This window comes from Haliotis rubra, unplaced genomic scaffold (genome assembly GCF_003918875.1).
Source record: "Haliotis rubra isolate DU_JTF1 unplaced genomic scaffold, ASM391887v1 Scf736, whole genome shotgun sequence".
NCBI classification, from domain to species: Eukaryota; Metazoa; Mollusca; class Gastropoda; order Lepetellida; family Haliotidae; genus Haliotis; species Haliotis rubra.
In genome coordinates this window covers 447,828-464,178 of record NW_025767453.1, presented here as the reverse complement: position 1 = coordinate 464,178, position 16,351 = coordinate 447,828, and the positions used below count along the sequence as shown (strand labels likewise).

The following is a 16,351-nucleotide window of genomic DNA, read 5'->3' as shown; positions in this document are numbered from 1 at the left end:
GGCTATATAGGTTGGCCGTGTGTGCGGTATAACCGTCTATGTTACTGGTTGTACTTCAATGTATGACTGCCTTCAGTACACGCTAGCTATATAGGTTGGCCGTGTGTGCGGTGTATCCGGTATATCCGTCTGTGTTACTTGTATTACTTCAGTGTATTACTGCCTTTAGTACACGCTATCTATATAGGTTGGCCTTGTGTGCGGTATATCCGGTATATCTGTCTGTGTTCCTGGTTGTACTTCAGTGTATGACTGCCTTCAGTACACGCTAGCTATATAGGTTGGCCGTGTGTGCGGTATATCCGGTATATCCGTCTGTGTTACTGGTTGTACTTCAGTGTATGACTGCCTTCAGTTCACGCTAGCTATATAGGTTGGCCGTGTGTGCGGTATATCCGGTATATCCGTCTGTGTTACTGGTTGTACTTCAGTGTATGACTGCCTTCAGTACACGCTAGCTATATAGGTTGGCCGTGTGTGCGGTATATCCGGTATATCCGTCTGTGTTACTGGTTGTACTTCAGTGTATGACTGCCTTCAGTACACGCTAGCTATATAGGTTGGCCGTGTGTGCGGTATATCCGGTATATCCGTCTGTGTTACTGGTTGTACTTCAGTGTATGACTGCCTTCAGTACACGCTAGCTATATAGGTTGGCCGTGTGTGCGGTATATCCGTCTGTGTTACTGGTTGTACTTCAGTGTATGACTGCCTTCAGTTCACACTAGCTATATAGGTTGGCCGTGTGTGCGGTATATCCGGTATATCCGTCTGTGTTACTGGTTGTACTTCAGTGTATGACTGCCTTCAGTACACGCTATCTATATAGGTTGGTCGTGTGCGGTATATCGGTATATCCGTCTGTGTTACTGGTTGTACTTCAGTGTATGACTGCCTTCAGTACACGCTAGCTATATAGGTTGGCCGTGTGCGGTATATCCGGTATATCCGTCTGTGTTACTGGTTGTACTTCAGTGTATGACTGCCTTCAGTACACGCTAGCTATATAGGTTGGCCGTGTGTGCGGTATATCCGGTATATCCGTCTGTGTTACTGGTTGTACTTCAGTGTATGACTGCCTTCAGTACACGCTAGCTATATAGGTTGGTCGTGTGTGCGGTATATCCGGTATATCCGTCTGTGTTACTGGTTGTACTTCAGTGTATGACTGCCTTCAGTACACGCTAGCTATATAGGTTGGCCGTGTGTGCGGTATATCCGGTATATCCGTCTGTGTTACTGGTTGTACTTCAGTGTATGACTGCCTTCAGTACACGCTAGCTATATAGGTTGGTCGTGTGTGCGGTATATCCGTCTGTGTTACTGGTTGTACTTCAGTGTATGACTGCCTTCAGTACACGCTGGCTATATAGGTTGGCCGTGTGTGCGGTATATCCGGTATATCCGTCTGTGTTACTGGTTGTACTTCAGTGTATGACTGCCTTCAGTACACGCTAGCTATATAGGTTGGCCGTGTGTGCGGTATATCCGGTATATCCGTCTGTGTTACTGGTTGTACTTCAGTGTATGACTGCCTTCAGTACACGCTAGCTATATAGGTTGGCCGTGTGTGCGGTATATCCGGTATATCCGTCTGTGTTACTGGTTGTACTTCAGTGTATGACTGCCTTCAGTACACGCTAGCTATATAGGTTGGCCGTGTGTGCGGTATATCCGGTATATCCGTCTGTGTTACTGGTTGTACTTCAGTGTATGACTGCCTTCAGTTCACGCTATCTATATAGGTTGGCCGTGTGTGCGGTATATCCGGTATATCCGTCTGTGTTACTGGTTGTACTTCAGTGTATGACTGCCTTCAGTACACGCTATCTATATAGGTTGGCCGTGTGTGCGGTATATCCGGTATATCCGTCTGTGTTACTGGTTGTACTTCAGTGTATGACTGCCTTCAGTACACGCTAGCTATATAGGTTGGCCGTGTGTGCGGTATAACCGTCTGTGTTACTGGTTGTACTTCAGTGTATGACTGCCTTCAGTACACGCTAGCTATATAGGTTGGCCGTGTGTGCGGTATATCCGGTATATCCGTCTGTGTTACTGGTTGTACTTCAGTGTATGACTGCCTTCAGTACACGCTAGCTATATAGGTTGGCCGTGTGTGCGGTATATCCGGTATATCCGTCTGTGTTACTGGTTGTACTTCAGTGTATGACTGCCTTCAGTACAAGCTGGCTATATAGGTTGGCCGTGTATGCGGTATATCCGGTATATCCGTCTGTGTTACTGGTTGTACTTCAGTGTATGACTGCCTTCAGTACACGCTTTCTATATAGGTTGGTCGTGTGTGCGGTATAACCGTCTGTGTTACTGGTTGTACTTCAGTGTATGACTGCCTTCAGTACACGCTGGCTATATAGGTTGGTCGTGTGTGCGGTATAACCGTCTGTGTTACTGGTTGTACTTCAGTGTATGACTGCCTTCAGTACACGCTAGCTATATAGGTTGGCCGTGTGTGCGGTGTATCCGGTATATCCGTCTGTGTTACTGGTATTACTTCAGTGTATAACTGCCTTTAGTACACGCTATCTATATAGGTTGGCCTTGTGTGCGGTATATCCGTCTGTGTTCCTGGTTGTACTTTAGTGTATGACTGCCTTTAGTACACGCTAACTATATAGGTTGGCCGTGTGTGCGGTATATCCGGTATATCCGTCTGTGTTACTGGTTGTGCTTGAGTGTATGACTCCTTTCAGTACACGCTAACTATATAGGTTGGCCGTGTGTGCGGTATATCCGGTATATCCGTCTGTGTTACTGGTTGTGCTTGAGTATATGACTGCCTTCAGTACACGCTAGCTATATAGGTTGGCCGTGTGTGCGGTATATCCGTCTGTGTTACTGGTTGTACTTCAGTATATGACTGCCTTCTGTACGCTAGCTATATAGGTTGGCCGTGTGTGCGGTATATCCGGTATATCCGTCTGTGTTACTGGTTGTGCTTGAGTATATGACTGCCTTCAGTACACGCTAGCTATATAGGTTGACCGTAGGTTGTCTTTGTTACACTTAAGATGAATTTGTTAAATTCTGATTGGTCAGTAGTCAAAGCATACGAAACCATGTAGGCGGATGTGCCAGGTCGTACGAACCGTACACCCCGTCAATTCTGTCATGTGACACACGACGCGGGTTGTACGAATGACCTTGACCTTAGATGGAGTGTGGCTGCCAAACGGCTGATCACTTCGAAATTTTAGAGTTGGCGTATTCAATTATAAGCAGAAACAGAGTAATAAAATTGTTACCATAATTTCTTATTTGTTTGTGTCAATAAATATATCCAAAAAATAAAATGCTACTGCATTTCACTTGTCGTTTAACAAAAACTCAAATTCGATAATTTTGTCATAAACTAAACCATCCTAAGTTATCTCCCTTTATGACCGTTCGGGAAAATCATGGCGAAACGTTTTGCGTCTCATTCTGCCGATGAATGAATGTTGTTGTTTAAAGATAAGCTAAATAAAAAGATCTTAAGGGTAATAAATTCGCCACACGGTGTTTTGAAATGGTGTACCGGACTGTAAGACCCTTGGAAATTCCGGACAATTATATTCCGTGTGCGGTATATCCGGTATATCCGTCTGTGTATTTCAGCGTATGGATTTTAAATTATTGTCAGAGGTCGATTTCATCGTTCCTAGTTGTTTCTCATTTATTTACGGGCACTGTTGTAATCAATGACTGTACCAGAGACAATGAGAACAGGAATGTATATGCCATATGACTTTTTATGACAGACCATGAGTTTTACCAAATGAGATATAAATGGGTCAACTGGAAACTAGCTAGCCATTTCACAATATATTTTGAACACGTGGTATTTCATTGTACCAACATTCAATGCACGGTATTCGTACTGCTAACCGCATTGTATGTTCAATGAAGCATTTATTGGACTGTTCGTCACATCTCCCCCATTGACATGTTGTACTTCAATCTGCTGTACAGCGTGTTCACTGACACGGAGCAGGTGTAACATTGTTTGGTCAGCTGCCCCAAGGCTGGAGCTCTGTATATTGCTGAAGCGCTAACTGAACCGACTGAAAACGGTTTGGCTCATTAACAGCTGAGAGATAAAACTTTTTTTATTAGACATCGCTGGACTAAGTACAACCCGCCTATTGTTATCTGGTATAAAAAAGTCAGCGAGTGGAAAGCTTAGACTACATCAAATTCAGTGAGTGGAAAGCTTAGGCATCCCTGGACCATATCACAGTCAGTGAGTGGAAAGCTTAGGCATCCCTGGACCATATCACAGTCAGTGAGTGTAAAGCTTAGGCATCCCTGGACCTTATCAAAGTCAGCGAGTGGAAAGCCTAGGCATCTCTGGACCATATCACAGTCAGTGAGTGGAAAGCTTAGGCATCCCTGGACTATATCACAGTCAGCGAGTGGAAAGCCTAGGCATCTCTGGACCATATCACAGTCAGTGAGTGGAAAGCTTAGGCATCCCTGGACCATATCACAGTCAGTGAGTGGAAAGCTTAGGCATCCCTGGACCATATCACAGTCAGTGAGTGGAAAGCTTAGGCATCCCTGGACCATATCACAGTCAGCGAGTGGAAAGCTTAGGCATCCCTGGACCATATCACAGTCAGTGAGTGGAAAGCTTAGGCATCCCTGGACCATATCACAGTCAGTGAGTGTAAAGCTTAGGCATCCCTGGACCATATCACAGTCAGTGAGTGGAAAGCTTAGGCATCCCTGGACCATATCACAGTCAGTGAGTGGAAAGCTTAGGCATCCCTGGACCATATCACAGTCAGTGAGTGGAAAGCTTAGGCATCCCTGGACCATATCACAGTCAGTGAGTGGAAAGCTTAGGCATCCCAGGACCATATCACAGTCAGTGAGTGGAAAGCTTAGTGGACCATATCAAGCTTGGAAAGCTTAGCATCCCTGGACCATATCACAGTCAGCGAGTGGAAAGCTTAGACTACATCAAATTCAGTGAGTGGAAAGCTTAGGCATCCCTGGACCATATCACAGTCAGTGAGTGGAAAGCTTAGGTATCCATGGACCATATCACAGTCAGTGAGTGGAAAGCTTAGGCATCCCTGGACCATATCACAGTCAGCGAGTGGAAAGCCTAGGCATCTCTGGACCATATCACAGTCAGTGAGTGGAAAGCTTAGGCATCCCTGGACCATATCACAGTCAGCGAGTGGAAAGCTTAGACTACATCAAATTCAGTGAGTGGAAAGCTTAGGCATCCCTGGACCATATCACAGTCAGTGAGTGGAAAGCTTAGGCATCCCTGGACCATATCACAGTCAGTGAGTGGAAAGCTTAGGCATCCCTGGACCATATCACAGTCAGTGAGTGGAAAGCTTAGGCATCCCTGGACCATATCACAGTCATTGAGTGGAAAGCCTAGGCATCCCTGGACCATATCACAGTCAGCGAGTGGAAAGTTTAGGCATCCCTGGACCATATCACAGTCAGTGAGTGGAAAGCTTAGGCATCCCTGGACCATATCACAGTCAGTGAGTGGAAAGCTTAGGCATCCCTGGACCATATCACAGTCAGTGAGTGGAAAGCCTAGGCATCTGTGGACCATATCACAGTCAGTGAGTGGAAAGCTTAGGCATCCCTGGACCATATCACAGTCAGTGAGTGGAAAGCTTAGGCATCCCTGGATCATATCACAGTCAGTGAGTGGAAAGCTTAGGCATCCCTGGACCATATCACAGTCAGTGAGTGGAAATCCCTGCTTAGGCATCCCTGGATCATATCACAGTCAGCGAGTGGAAAGCTTAGGCATCCCTGGACCATATCACAGTCAGTGAGTGGAAATCTTAGGCATCCCTTGACCCTATCAAATTCAGTGAGCGTAAAGCTTTGGTATCACTAGACTATATGACAGTCAGCGAGTATAACGTTTAGGTGTCCCAGGACCATATTACAGTCCGCCAGTATAAAGATTAGGTTTCACAGATCCCAGGACCCTATAGCTTAGGTGTCCCAGGACTATATTACAGCCAGCGAGTATACAGATTAGGTATCCCAGGACCCTATCAAATTCAGTGAGCGTAAAGCTTAGGTCTCCCAGGACTATATTACAGTCAGCGAGTATAGAGTTTAGGTGTTCCAGGACCATATTACGTTCTATGAGTTCCGTGTTCCGAGTTCTGTGCTACACTGTGCCTAAATCCTGTGTTGTCTATAGTTTGCGCCAACCACACACAACCGTATCCATACTAATATGATAAATATGTGTTCAAGTTAACCCATGTCTTTCATTCTAGTTTATGCCAAGCATGTTTCAACAACGTCATAAAACGTGTAAATACTCATAATGTACAACCAATATATAACAATACCGATTTCACTATCTACAAAGGCTGATGGTTTATACACTTTTCACACTTAATATTGGCTAAATATATTATCGCTGTACCCTTTCAACAGCTACAGCTTCCAGTCCCATACCCCACAACACACACCATACTTCACAACCACTGAAAAGGTGAAATGGATACACAACAGATATAAATTCTGAATCTGAGAAAAAACTAAATTTTAAATGTTTTTAACTATTAAATATGTTTCACCACCGTGCCTTACTTCCCGAGTAGCCATTTCTAAACATTACGATATTTGTTTGTGTTGACGTCGATGCTCAACTGCCAGGTGCTGGAGGAACTTGGGATTTGGCCACAGATCAGGAGACTGGCGGGTGCCAGCGCAGGGGCCATGACGGCAACGCTGTTGGCTGTGGGGTACAACTCCAAAGACATCGAAGGCTTCCTCAGCCAGGATTTGTCAACTGTGTTTTTAGGTAAGGCCGCAAAAAAACTAGCATAGCTTAACATGAATTAAAATTCACTCTCCTCACTATTGGTGTGATCGTGTATGAAGGAAGAATAAGACCTGTATGTGAAAGGGTAAACTACCTTTTTCATGAAGAAGTGGGTTGAGCTCGTGTAGTTGTTGAACGTTGGACGGAGATGTGAATGATCAAATTCTGTGTGAATGATAAAAAGGTACTGCTGGATAAAAATATCAGATATTGCGAATTCAAATGTAGACAGATATCACGGTGGATGAAGTAGAGAACATAAGAAGCATATAACATATGCTTTCACGAGATGTATTATAATCTATGCGCTCTTACATTTATCTTTTGACCAGCAATATTAATATACTTCTACATTTGCGCACGTATACAACACTGCCGCACTACTTCAGCTTGGCCACCAACATGACTAATATCAACACATCAACACGTGATGGAAATACTGATGAAACATTTATTAAAACTCGAAAACTACAATTAAACGATTTCTCCTCCACAATTATTAGGGAACCTCACTATCATAATTATTACCTTCTATTATAAAAATATTCAAACTTAATTACAATACACATCCCCAAACATAAACAAACAATATCTAACATATAAATCAGAAAACCTTGTAAAAATTAAAAATATCCCTATCTATCCCTATTTGTGCGGCAAAACGTTCGTAAACATTTACCTACTTGGTAAATGGTATATTTGTTTCCGTTTAGAATGAGAAATTCTCAAGATAACGGTCAGGAGAAACACAAAATTTAGGCCACTCATACTCCATCATGTCCCGTTGCATCGTTCAAAATGTCAAAAATTAAACCACGAGAATTCCGCTCTCTGCCACCTTCCCCGCAAGGCTGTCAGTGCTATGTTCGTACACTTTGAAAAGCTTGGCCACAATCCAGTCCAAAATGATGAGAACAATGTTCCAAGGAATCCCAAGTTAGTCGCATGTACACAAAGCAGCACTGTCACTCTTTTGTCGCATGCCGGGGTGGAGGCAGGTACGTGAAATCATGATCGACACTCGCCGGTCATAAAAATCAACAGTCTTTGATGAGTTACAGGTTATAGGTCGATCAGAAAACGATGTTTTCTTCGATTCTCCAGTGTTCAGGTTCGACAGTCAGTCAAGTATTATCAACTGTCACTTCGAATTTCAACCTTTCGCAAAATGTAAACACTGGCTCGTCTGCCATTTCAAACTGTTGCGTAACTGTCTACTGCCAAGAAAATAAATAGGTCAGACGATTACATTATAGTGTGGCAGGGGTACAGTGGGGGTGGGGGTGGTACAGTAACACGGCACACAAAAGAATAGGCTGGTTTCGGTCGTGTGGAGTTATGATTATATAAACCAAGCTCTTAGGTGTTACATTATTGTATTGAATAAACAGTAGTTTGTTTTCTTTGGACAGAATATATTTTGTGTTGCAATGTTAACAAACATACGAACGGCACCTACCACTCCCTTCACAGACGAGTTCAATTCGCCTTCTCGTCCCATGCCGGATTACGCCGTGTCTTCCGCAGGACGAGGAAGTTCGATGTTAAATCGGTTATGGTAGAATGGAGATAAACATACTGTGTTTTGAAATTAGATGAATGTTAGACCGAATTGTTGGTCTCTAAATTAATCATTTGAAACATCACGCTACGCGTTCGGCTTCAAATGAAATTTAGAGACTATCAATTCGGTCTAACATTCATCTAATTTCAAAACACAGTACGTTTATCTCCTAAATATGTTCATTTCAGAGACTAGTTGTTAGTCTACCCTACTAGTTGAAACTGTGTTTTTCATGTTGCCCCGATTTTCCTATTTACATTTACCGACAGCGGCTCTTTAATGCCCGATCGTAATTGTATAGAAACTAGTACCTGCTTAATCATGTATGATCATGACAATATCAACAGCATGTGTAGGAAATTCGTTGTTGCAACTGAGTTTAATGCGTGTGCTATGTAAATTTGAATGTACATGTTCTTTTCGTATGTATGTTTAGTCTATTGTTGACAGACCACCAGTGTGGGTACTGCAGTCTCCTACCCAACTTGATGAGGGGCTATGGCTGGAACCCAGGCAAGAAGATCTTTCAGTGGTTCGGGAACCAGTTAGAAGCAAAGACTCAAGACAAAGACATTACCTTCAAGCAGGTAAGAACATAATATGTACCCTGCTACACCTTGCAGCTTATACCCTCCAGGGACTGCTGTCACCGTCATGTTACAGCAGGAGACACTCATTCTCCCTCAACTGCATCATGTTCTCCAAACAGACCCTCTCTACTGCACCATGTCCTCAAAAGAGACCCTCTCTACTGCACCATGTCCCCAAAACAGATCCTCTCAACTAAACCATGTTCACAAAACAAATCGTCTCTACTGCACCTTGTTCCCAAAACAGATCCTCTCAACTGCACCATGTCCTCAAAACAGATCCTCTCAACTGCACCATGTCCTCAAAACAGATCCTCTCAACTGCACAATGTTCTCGAAACACATCCACCGGACTGCACTGTGTCCCCAAAACAGATCCTCTCAATTAAACCATGTCCCCAAAACAGATCCTCTCAACTGCACCATGTCCCCAAAACAGATCCTCTCAACTGCACAATGTTCTCGAAACACATCCACGTAACTCCACTATGTCCCCAAAACAGATCCTCTCAACTGCACCATGTCCCCAAAACAGATCCTCTCAACTGCACCATGTTCTCGAACACATCCACGTAACTGCACCATATCCTAAAATAATCTACTCAACTGCATTATATGCTAAAAACCATCCACTCAGCTGGATTATACACTAATAATCACCCATTCAACTGCACAATACACTAAAATCCATTAACTCAGCTGCACTTTATACACTAAACTCCATCCACTCATCTGTACTGTACATTAACACCATCCACTCAGCTGCACCGTGTATACTAGATGACTTCTCTCGAACAATGTCTTCTCACAATCAGAAAATGTGAAGTCCAAGGTAGCGGTCAGTACAGTTTCCCTACTAATTCCCTGTGGATATAGGCCTCTGGAATCTAGCTCTTAGTGTTTCTTGGATATCTCTCAGCTTGACAAATCTATTTTCAATGAGCCAGTCACCTGGATCAGCCACTTTAATCGTAAAGTTTCTTGTTTAGTCTGTTCCTCAACTTCAGATTTAACAGGGTTGACCAGTGTGTCAGTGTGCTGATTCCATCACACCAAAGCTTCATTCTCAGCATTAATGTCTGATGGTGTCCTGTGATCTGTCATTACAAGCGGTTGTACATATATTTCACAAAATCGGGGGACTTGGTATTCAACCCATACATATCTAGAAAAACATATTAATTGTTATTGAGTACATATTGAGTAGTTGATATCACCATTGTTTGAGCTATTTGTTGCATTTGAGGCGTCTGCTAAGTCCATGTCCCACCGATCAATCAACCCTGTAGCTACCACTCTGTTGCGCCTGAAATATAACCTTAAAGCTCTCTGAAGCGACTATAGACCTCCCGTGAAGCAATACACTTGTGAATGTGCTGTGATCCGAAAAGAAGGAGGCCCCCATTTATAACAATGAATGCAAGACAAGAGCGCCTTTCAACCGCCAACAATCATGCTGACTGCACCAATTAACTGTTTTCAAACGTTTTCAATCGAAGAGAGTTCAAAGGGTTTCAAATGTATGCCAAAATGAAATTTTATGAATAGGCGAAATATGACCAGACACGTGTGTTCACACACAGATGACTGGCATGAACCATACGCCTCTCAGCTCGTGCATTACTAATAACATGTACTGGGACTCCCCCAACTGTATTTTCCGGGACAACTTGCCGCTATACATGTAGGGCTGAAACAATGTCGATGTTACGTTAAATGTGAACTCACTCACTCACTCACTATCAGGGGACACGACACGTGAAAAAGCTCACTATCGGTACTCCCTCCTGCACACTGCTCTGCACCTTCCACTTCTTTTTGGTGACAGGAGTAGATTTGAATCTGCTGCACAGTACAATTGGCTAAATGGGACGATCTCTCCTAGATGTCAGTAAATATAATATTATAATAAAAGCCTGCCACGGCCAGACCTCAGAGGAACTCTACAGTTGATGGTACGTGTCTCACAGTGTTCAATTTGGTAAACATTGGGTCCTCTTGGAATTCTGACACAGGTATATATAACTCCGATTTCACAGCTGTAAATAATATAAACCATTCACAAACATAACGGGCATAGTAAGGCCCTTAATCCCTTTTAAACGGTATCAATAACTTTCCATCAGCGTTGAAACGCTTCCTAGAAATAACGTCCCTTCAATACTATAACCGGTTTAAATAGACCCTTGCACTGATATAACAAGCGCAGTGACGCCCCATCAGAACAGTAACAGGAAGACTTACAGCCCCTCACCGACTGTAAGAGGAATAACTTAGCCGAAACGTAACTTAAGTGTTCCTAAGTTAGGTAAACTCGCAGACTCGACACAACTCAGCGAGGGGTAGTCACTGGATGACCCGGCGATCAGCTGATTGGACCCAGTTTTAGGGGATGGAGGTTGGTCATCCGATGTCTATAGGCCTGCCGACCAAATGCATTTGGTGAAATGTATGCCATTTGTTGGGTTGTGTGACAAGATGCTGGATAAAAACGTTGCTGAGCAATGAAGTAATTCCGGCAAAGAGATATAATTTCTGTCACTGCAGTGAAAATATCACATTCATCAAACTCAGAAATCTCAGTCTTTCACGCTAAAGTACATAATAAAATAACACCCGGCACCAAAGCAGTAGAAGAACAGGCAAAGACGATCTAGTCGTGTTACACCCTGCTGCATTTGTTGGACATGTATGTGTTTTTTCAAGTGTCGATCCTCATGATTTTGTTGTTTTATTGTTTACGTTTTACTTTTAGGTGCTACAGAAGTATGAGAAAGAGCTGTGCGTTGTAGTGACCAACCTGAACCAAATGAGCACCGAATACTGCCACCCCAAAACAACACCGGATATGCCTGTTAGGCAAGCAGTGCGCATGTCAATGGCAATACCAGGTAGGGCTAATTTATGAAACATGGGATTCAAGACAGCCAAAATATACTCACTCTCATTGGTCCACGTTAAAGGTCCAGGCAATCAACAAGCGTGTGTAGTGAAATTTCAATTTCACACGTGCAACTCGAACACCTGGCTGTTCTACCATTAAGTGGTCTCCCCTCGTTGAAAATAGCGAAAAGTGACAACAAAATAATGATCGCTTGTTAAACAACTTTTCTGTTCGGGTGTCCAAATTATGAAACAAATCATCAGAGTTGGTATGTCGATTTCATGTGACTGTGCAAAATTTTGTTTTCTTGCATTTATTAGATTTCGTGTTAGTGAACAACTCATTGGTCTCAAATGAAATCAAACGGACTGTAGCACATGTATGATTTGTTCATTGAGCAATGATCTGTTTCAGGCATGTTCAGAGCCCCTAGGTATAAACTACATGGCGTGGAGGATACGTTTGTGGATGGCGGGGTCCTCTGTAACTATCCCATACACTGCTATGACGGTATGTGCTGTATCTCACTACCCCCATACACTAATATCTGTAACTACCCCATACACTAATATCTGTAACTACCCCATACACTTATATCTGTAACTACTCCATACACTAACATCTGTAACTACCCCATACACTAATATCTGTAACTACCCCATACACTAATATCTATAACTACCCCATACACTAATATCTATAACTACCTCATACACTAATATCTGCAACTACCCCATCCACTAATATCTGAAACTACCCCATACACTAATATCTATAACTACCTCATACACTAATATCTGTAACTACCCATACACTAATATCTGTAACTACCCCATACACTAATATCTGTAACTACCCCATACACTAATATCTGTAACTACCCCATACACTAATATCTGTAACTATCCAATACACTAATATCTGTAACTACCCCATACACTAATATCTGTAACTACCCCATACACTAATATCTGTAACTACCCCATACACTAATATCTGTAACTACCCCATACACTAATATCTGTAACTACCCCATACACTAATATCTGTAACTACCCCATACACTAATATCTGTAACTACTGTAACCCATACACTAATATCTGTAACTACCCCATACACTAATATCTGTAACTACCCCATACACTAATATCTGTAACTACCCCATACACTAATATCTGTAACTACCCCATACACTAATATCTGTAACTACCCCATACACTAATATCTGTAACTACCCCATACACTAATATCTGTAACTACCCCATACACTAATATCTGTAACTACCCCATACACTAATATCTGTAACTACCCCATACACTAACTAACTACCCCATACACTAATATCTGTAACTACCCCATACACTAATATCTGTAACTACCCATACATACACTAACTACCTGTAATATCTGTACTACCCATACACTAATAACATCTGTCTGTAACTGTAACTACCTCATACACTAACATCTGTAACTACCCCATACACTAATGTCTGTAACTACCCCATACACTAATATCTGTAACTACCCCATACACTAACATCTGTAACTAACTACCCCATACTCTAATATCTAATGTCTGTAACTACCCCATACACTTATATCTGTAACTACCTCATACACTAACATGTGTAACTACCCCATACACTAATATCTGTAACTACCCCATACACTAATATCTGTAACTACCCCATACACTAATATCTGTAACTACCTCATACACTAATGCCTGTAACTACCCCATACACTAATGTCTGTAAATACCCCATACACTAATGTCTGTAACTACCTCATACACTAATGTCCGTAACTACCCCATACACTAATGTCTGTAACTACCCCATACACTAATGTCTGTAACTACCCATACACTAATATCTGTTACTACCCCATACACTAATATCTGTAACTACCTCATACACTAATGTCTGTAACTACCCCATACACTAATGTCTGTAACTACCCCATACACTAATATCTGTAACTACCCCATACTCTAATATCTGTAACTACCCCATACAGTAATATCTGTTACTACCCCATACACTCCTATGGCGGTATGCACATCAAGAAAGGAGCATCTTGTGAGAACTTGGTAATAATTATCTCTTTGCGAAAAACATACTCTGCTTTTTATGAAGATATTAATCGATGCAGTATGCAATTATCTTTTCATCATATCCTTCTTGTGTTTCGCCGAGAATCATCAGTTACTTTCACGGGTCGACTGTGGAAAACATAGAGTGACTGCACCTTATACGGTGTCCTCCCATTACGCAGACAGCCAGTTCGCAGACACCTTAAAACAACAACATTATTATGGAATAGTCCAAATAAAAACACAGGAACTATCTTAAGCTTTATTATTTATTTTGAAAGATGGACGAAAATACAGTAATTTGAATGCTTGTTGCTGCAATATAAACAGTTTATTTTCATAAACATTTCGGTTTAACCTTCTTGTCTAACGGGAGTCGGCATCATCATATTGAAAACATTAACTTAGCTATTAGAAATTGCGACACTGTTGTATCGTATAAATCAAATAAAGACAAATATGAACCCAAATGTTTTTCATAAGGAATAAAGAAGTTATATGTTTTGCACACAACATTGAGATATAGGACGAGTGCACTTAACTACGATTTATTTATAATAATTGTTTAATGTATGACGCATCATGTGAATGTGACCATGGATGTGAGAATGTTTTTTATTACTTCCTTGAATGTCCATTGTATACTACTCAAAAACACAAACTGTTACAATCTTTAGAAAGTATTGTTAAAATTAGAACACTGATTGGTATTAATCGTATCTTACATGGCAATGCAGGTGTCTCATTTACTGCAAATCAGAATGTTTTCAAATATGTACATATCTATATCTCTCAAACAAAACGTTTTCACAGTTAACTTCTGTTGTACATATGCTTTTATTGGGAGGGGTCTTTTCTATCAATAAACACAATCAAACCTCTCAGTGACAAACCTGTTTTTATATTCGACAGTAATTGATAGTAAAATCAATTTTGAGAAGAAAACCATTTATCATTCAATCACAACAAAGTTCTATTTACCCACAATCAAACTACTCAGTAACGAACCTGTTTCAGGCTCACCCTGCTCTGCTCACTAGACAGTGGACTGTTCCATTATACCCGTAGGTGTCACCCTAATTAACCTTCTAGTTCAGTGTCTGCCAATTGGGTGTCTGTCAAATGGGTGTCTGTCAATTGGGAGATAACCCCTTATACACACTAACAGTCTGCTTCCTGATCAAGCCGAATTGTTTATTGCTTGCGTAAGATGCAGTTGTTATTCGTCACCGTCAAAGAAATAGAATCTTGACCGCTCTTTAATCACAACGACACTTGAGACTATGTAGTCTCCTTGTTCGTTATGTTAACCCGTCTACAGTGTACAGATCACTGTTCAGTATGCCAACCCGTCTACAGTGTACAGATCACTGTTCAGTATGCCAACCCGTCTACAGTGTACAGATCACTGTTCAGTATGCCAACCCGTCTACAGTGTACAGATCACTGTTCAGTATGCCAACCCGTCTACAGTGTACAGATCACTGTTCAGTATGCCAATCCGTGTACAGTGCACTGCTGATTGTTGATTATTGAAATCCATGTACAGTTTATCAATCATTGTTTAGTGCGCCAATCCCTATAGAGGGAAGCGCTCCTTATTCAGTCTGCCTTGTCGGTGTACTTGGAAGTGCTCCTTATTCAGTGCTCCAATCTGTGTACAGTGTTCTTGTTCGTGCTCCTTATTCAGTGTGCCAATCCGTGTACAGTGAAGCGTTCCTTATTCAGTGTGCCAATCCGTGTACAGTGAAGCGTTCCTTATTCAGTGCGCCAATCCGTGTACAGTGAAGCGCTCCTTATTAAGTGCACCAATCCGTGTACAGTGAAGCGGTCCTTATTCAGTGTGCCAATCCGTGTATAATGAAGCGGTCCTTATTCAGTGCGCCAACTGTACAGTGAAGCCAATCCAGTGCCAACACCGTGAAGCACTCCTTATTCAGTGCGCCAATCCGTGTACCGTGAAGCACTCCTTATTCAGTGCGCCAATCCGTTACCGTGAAGCCCCTTATTCAGTGTGCCAATCAGTACCGTGAAGCACTCCTTATTCAGTGGGCCAATCCGCGGTAATGAAGCCGCCCTTATTCAGTGCACCAATCCGTGTACAGTGAAGCCCTTATTCAGTGGGCCAATCCATGTATAATGAGGCGGTCCTTATTCAGTGCGCCAATCCGTGTACAGTGAAGCGCTCCTTATTCAGTGCGCCAATCCATGTACAGTGAAGCGCTCCTTATTCAGTGGGCCAATCCATGTATAATGAGGCGGTCCTTATTCAGTGGGCCAATCCATGTATAATGAGGCGGTCCTTATTCAGTGCGCCAATCCGTGTACATTGAAGCTCTTTATTCAGTGGGCCAATCCGGACATTGAAGCGGTCCTTATTCAGTGCG

The 16,351-nt window shown here is 42.3% G+C and overlaps 1 protein-coding gene across 1 annotated transcript in view; it reads left to right on the top strand.

Moving 5' to 3' along the window:
• Positions 1–16,351, top strand: part of LOC124259779 — a 41,064-nt gene that overhangs the window by 7,989 nt on the left and 16,724 nt on the right. The window contains 4 exon segments of the mRNA XM_046693984.1: positions 6,658–6,805; positions 8,841–8,977; positions 11,736–11,871; positions 12,279–12,374. Of these exon segments, the coding sequence (XP_046549940.1) occupies positions 6,658–6,805; positions 8,841–8,977; positions 11,736–11,871; positions 12,279–12,374 (517 nt within the window).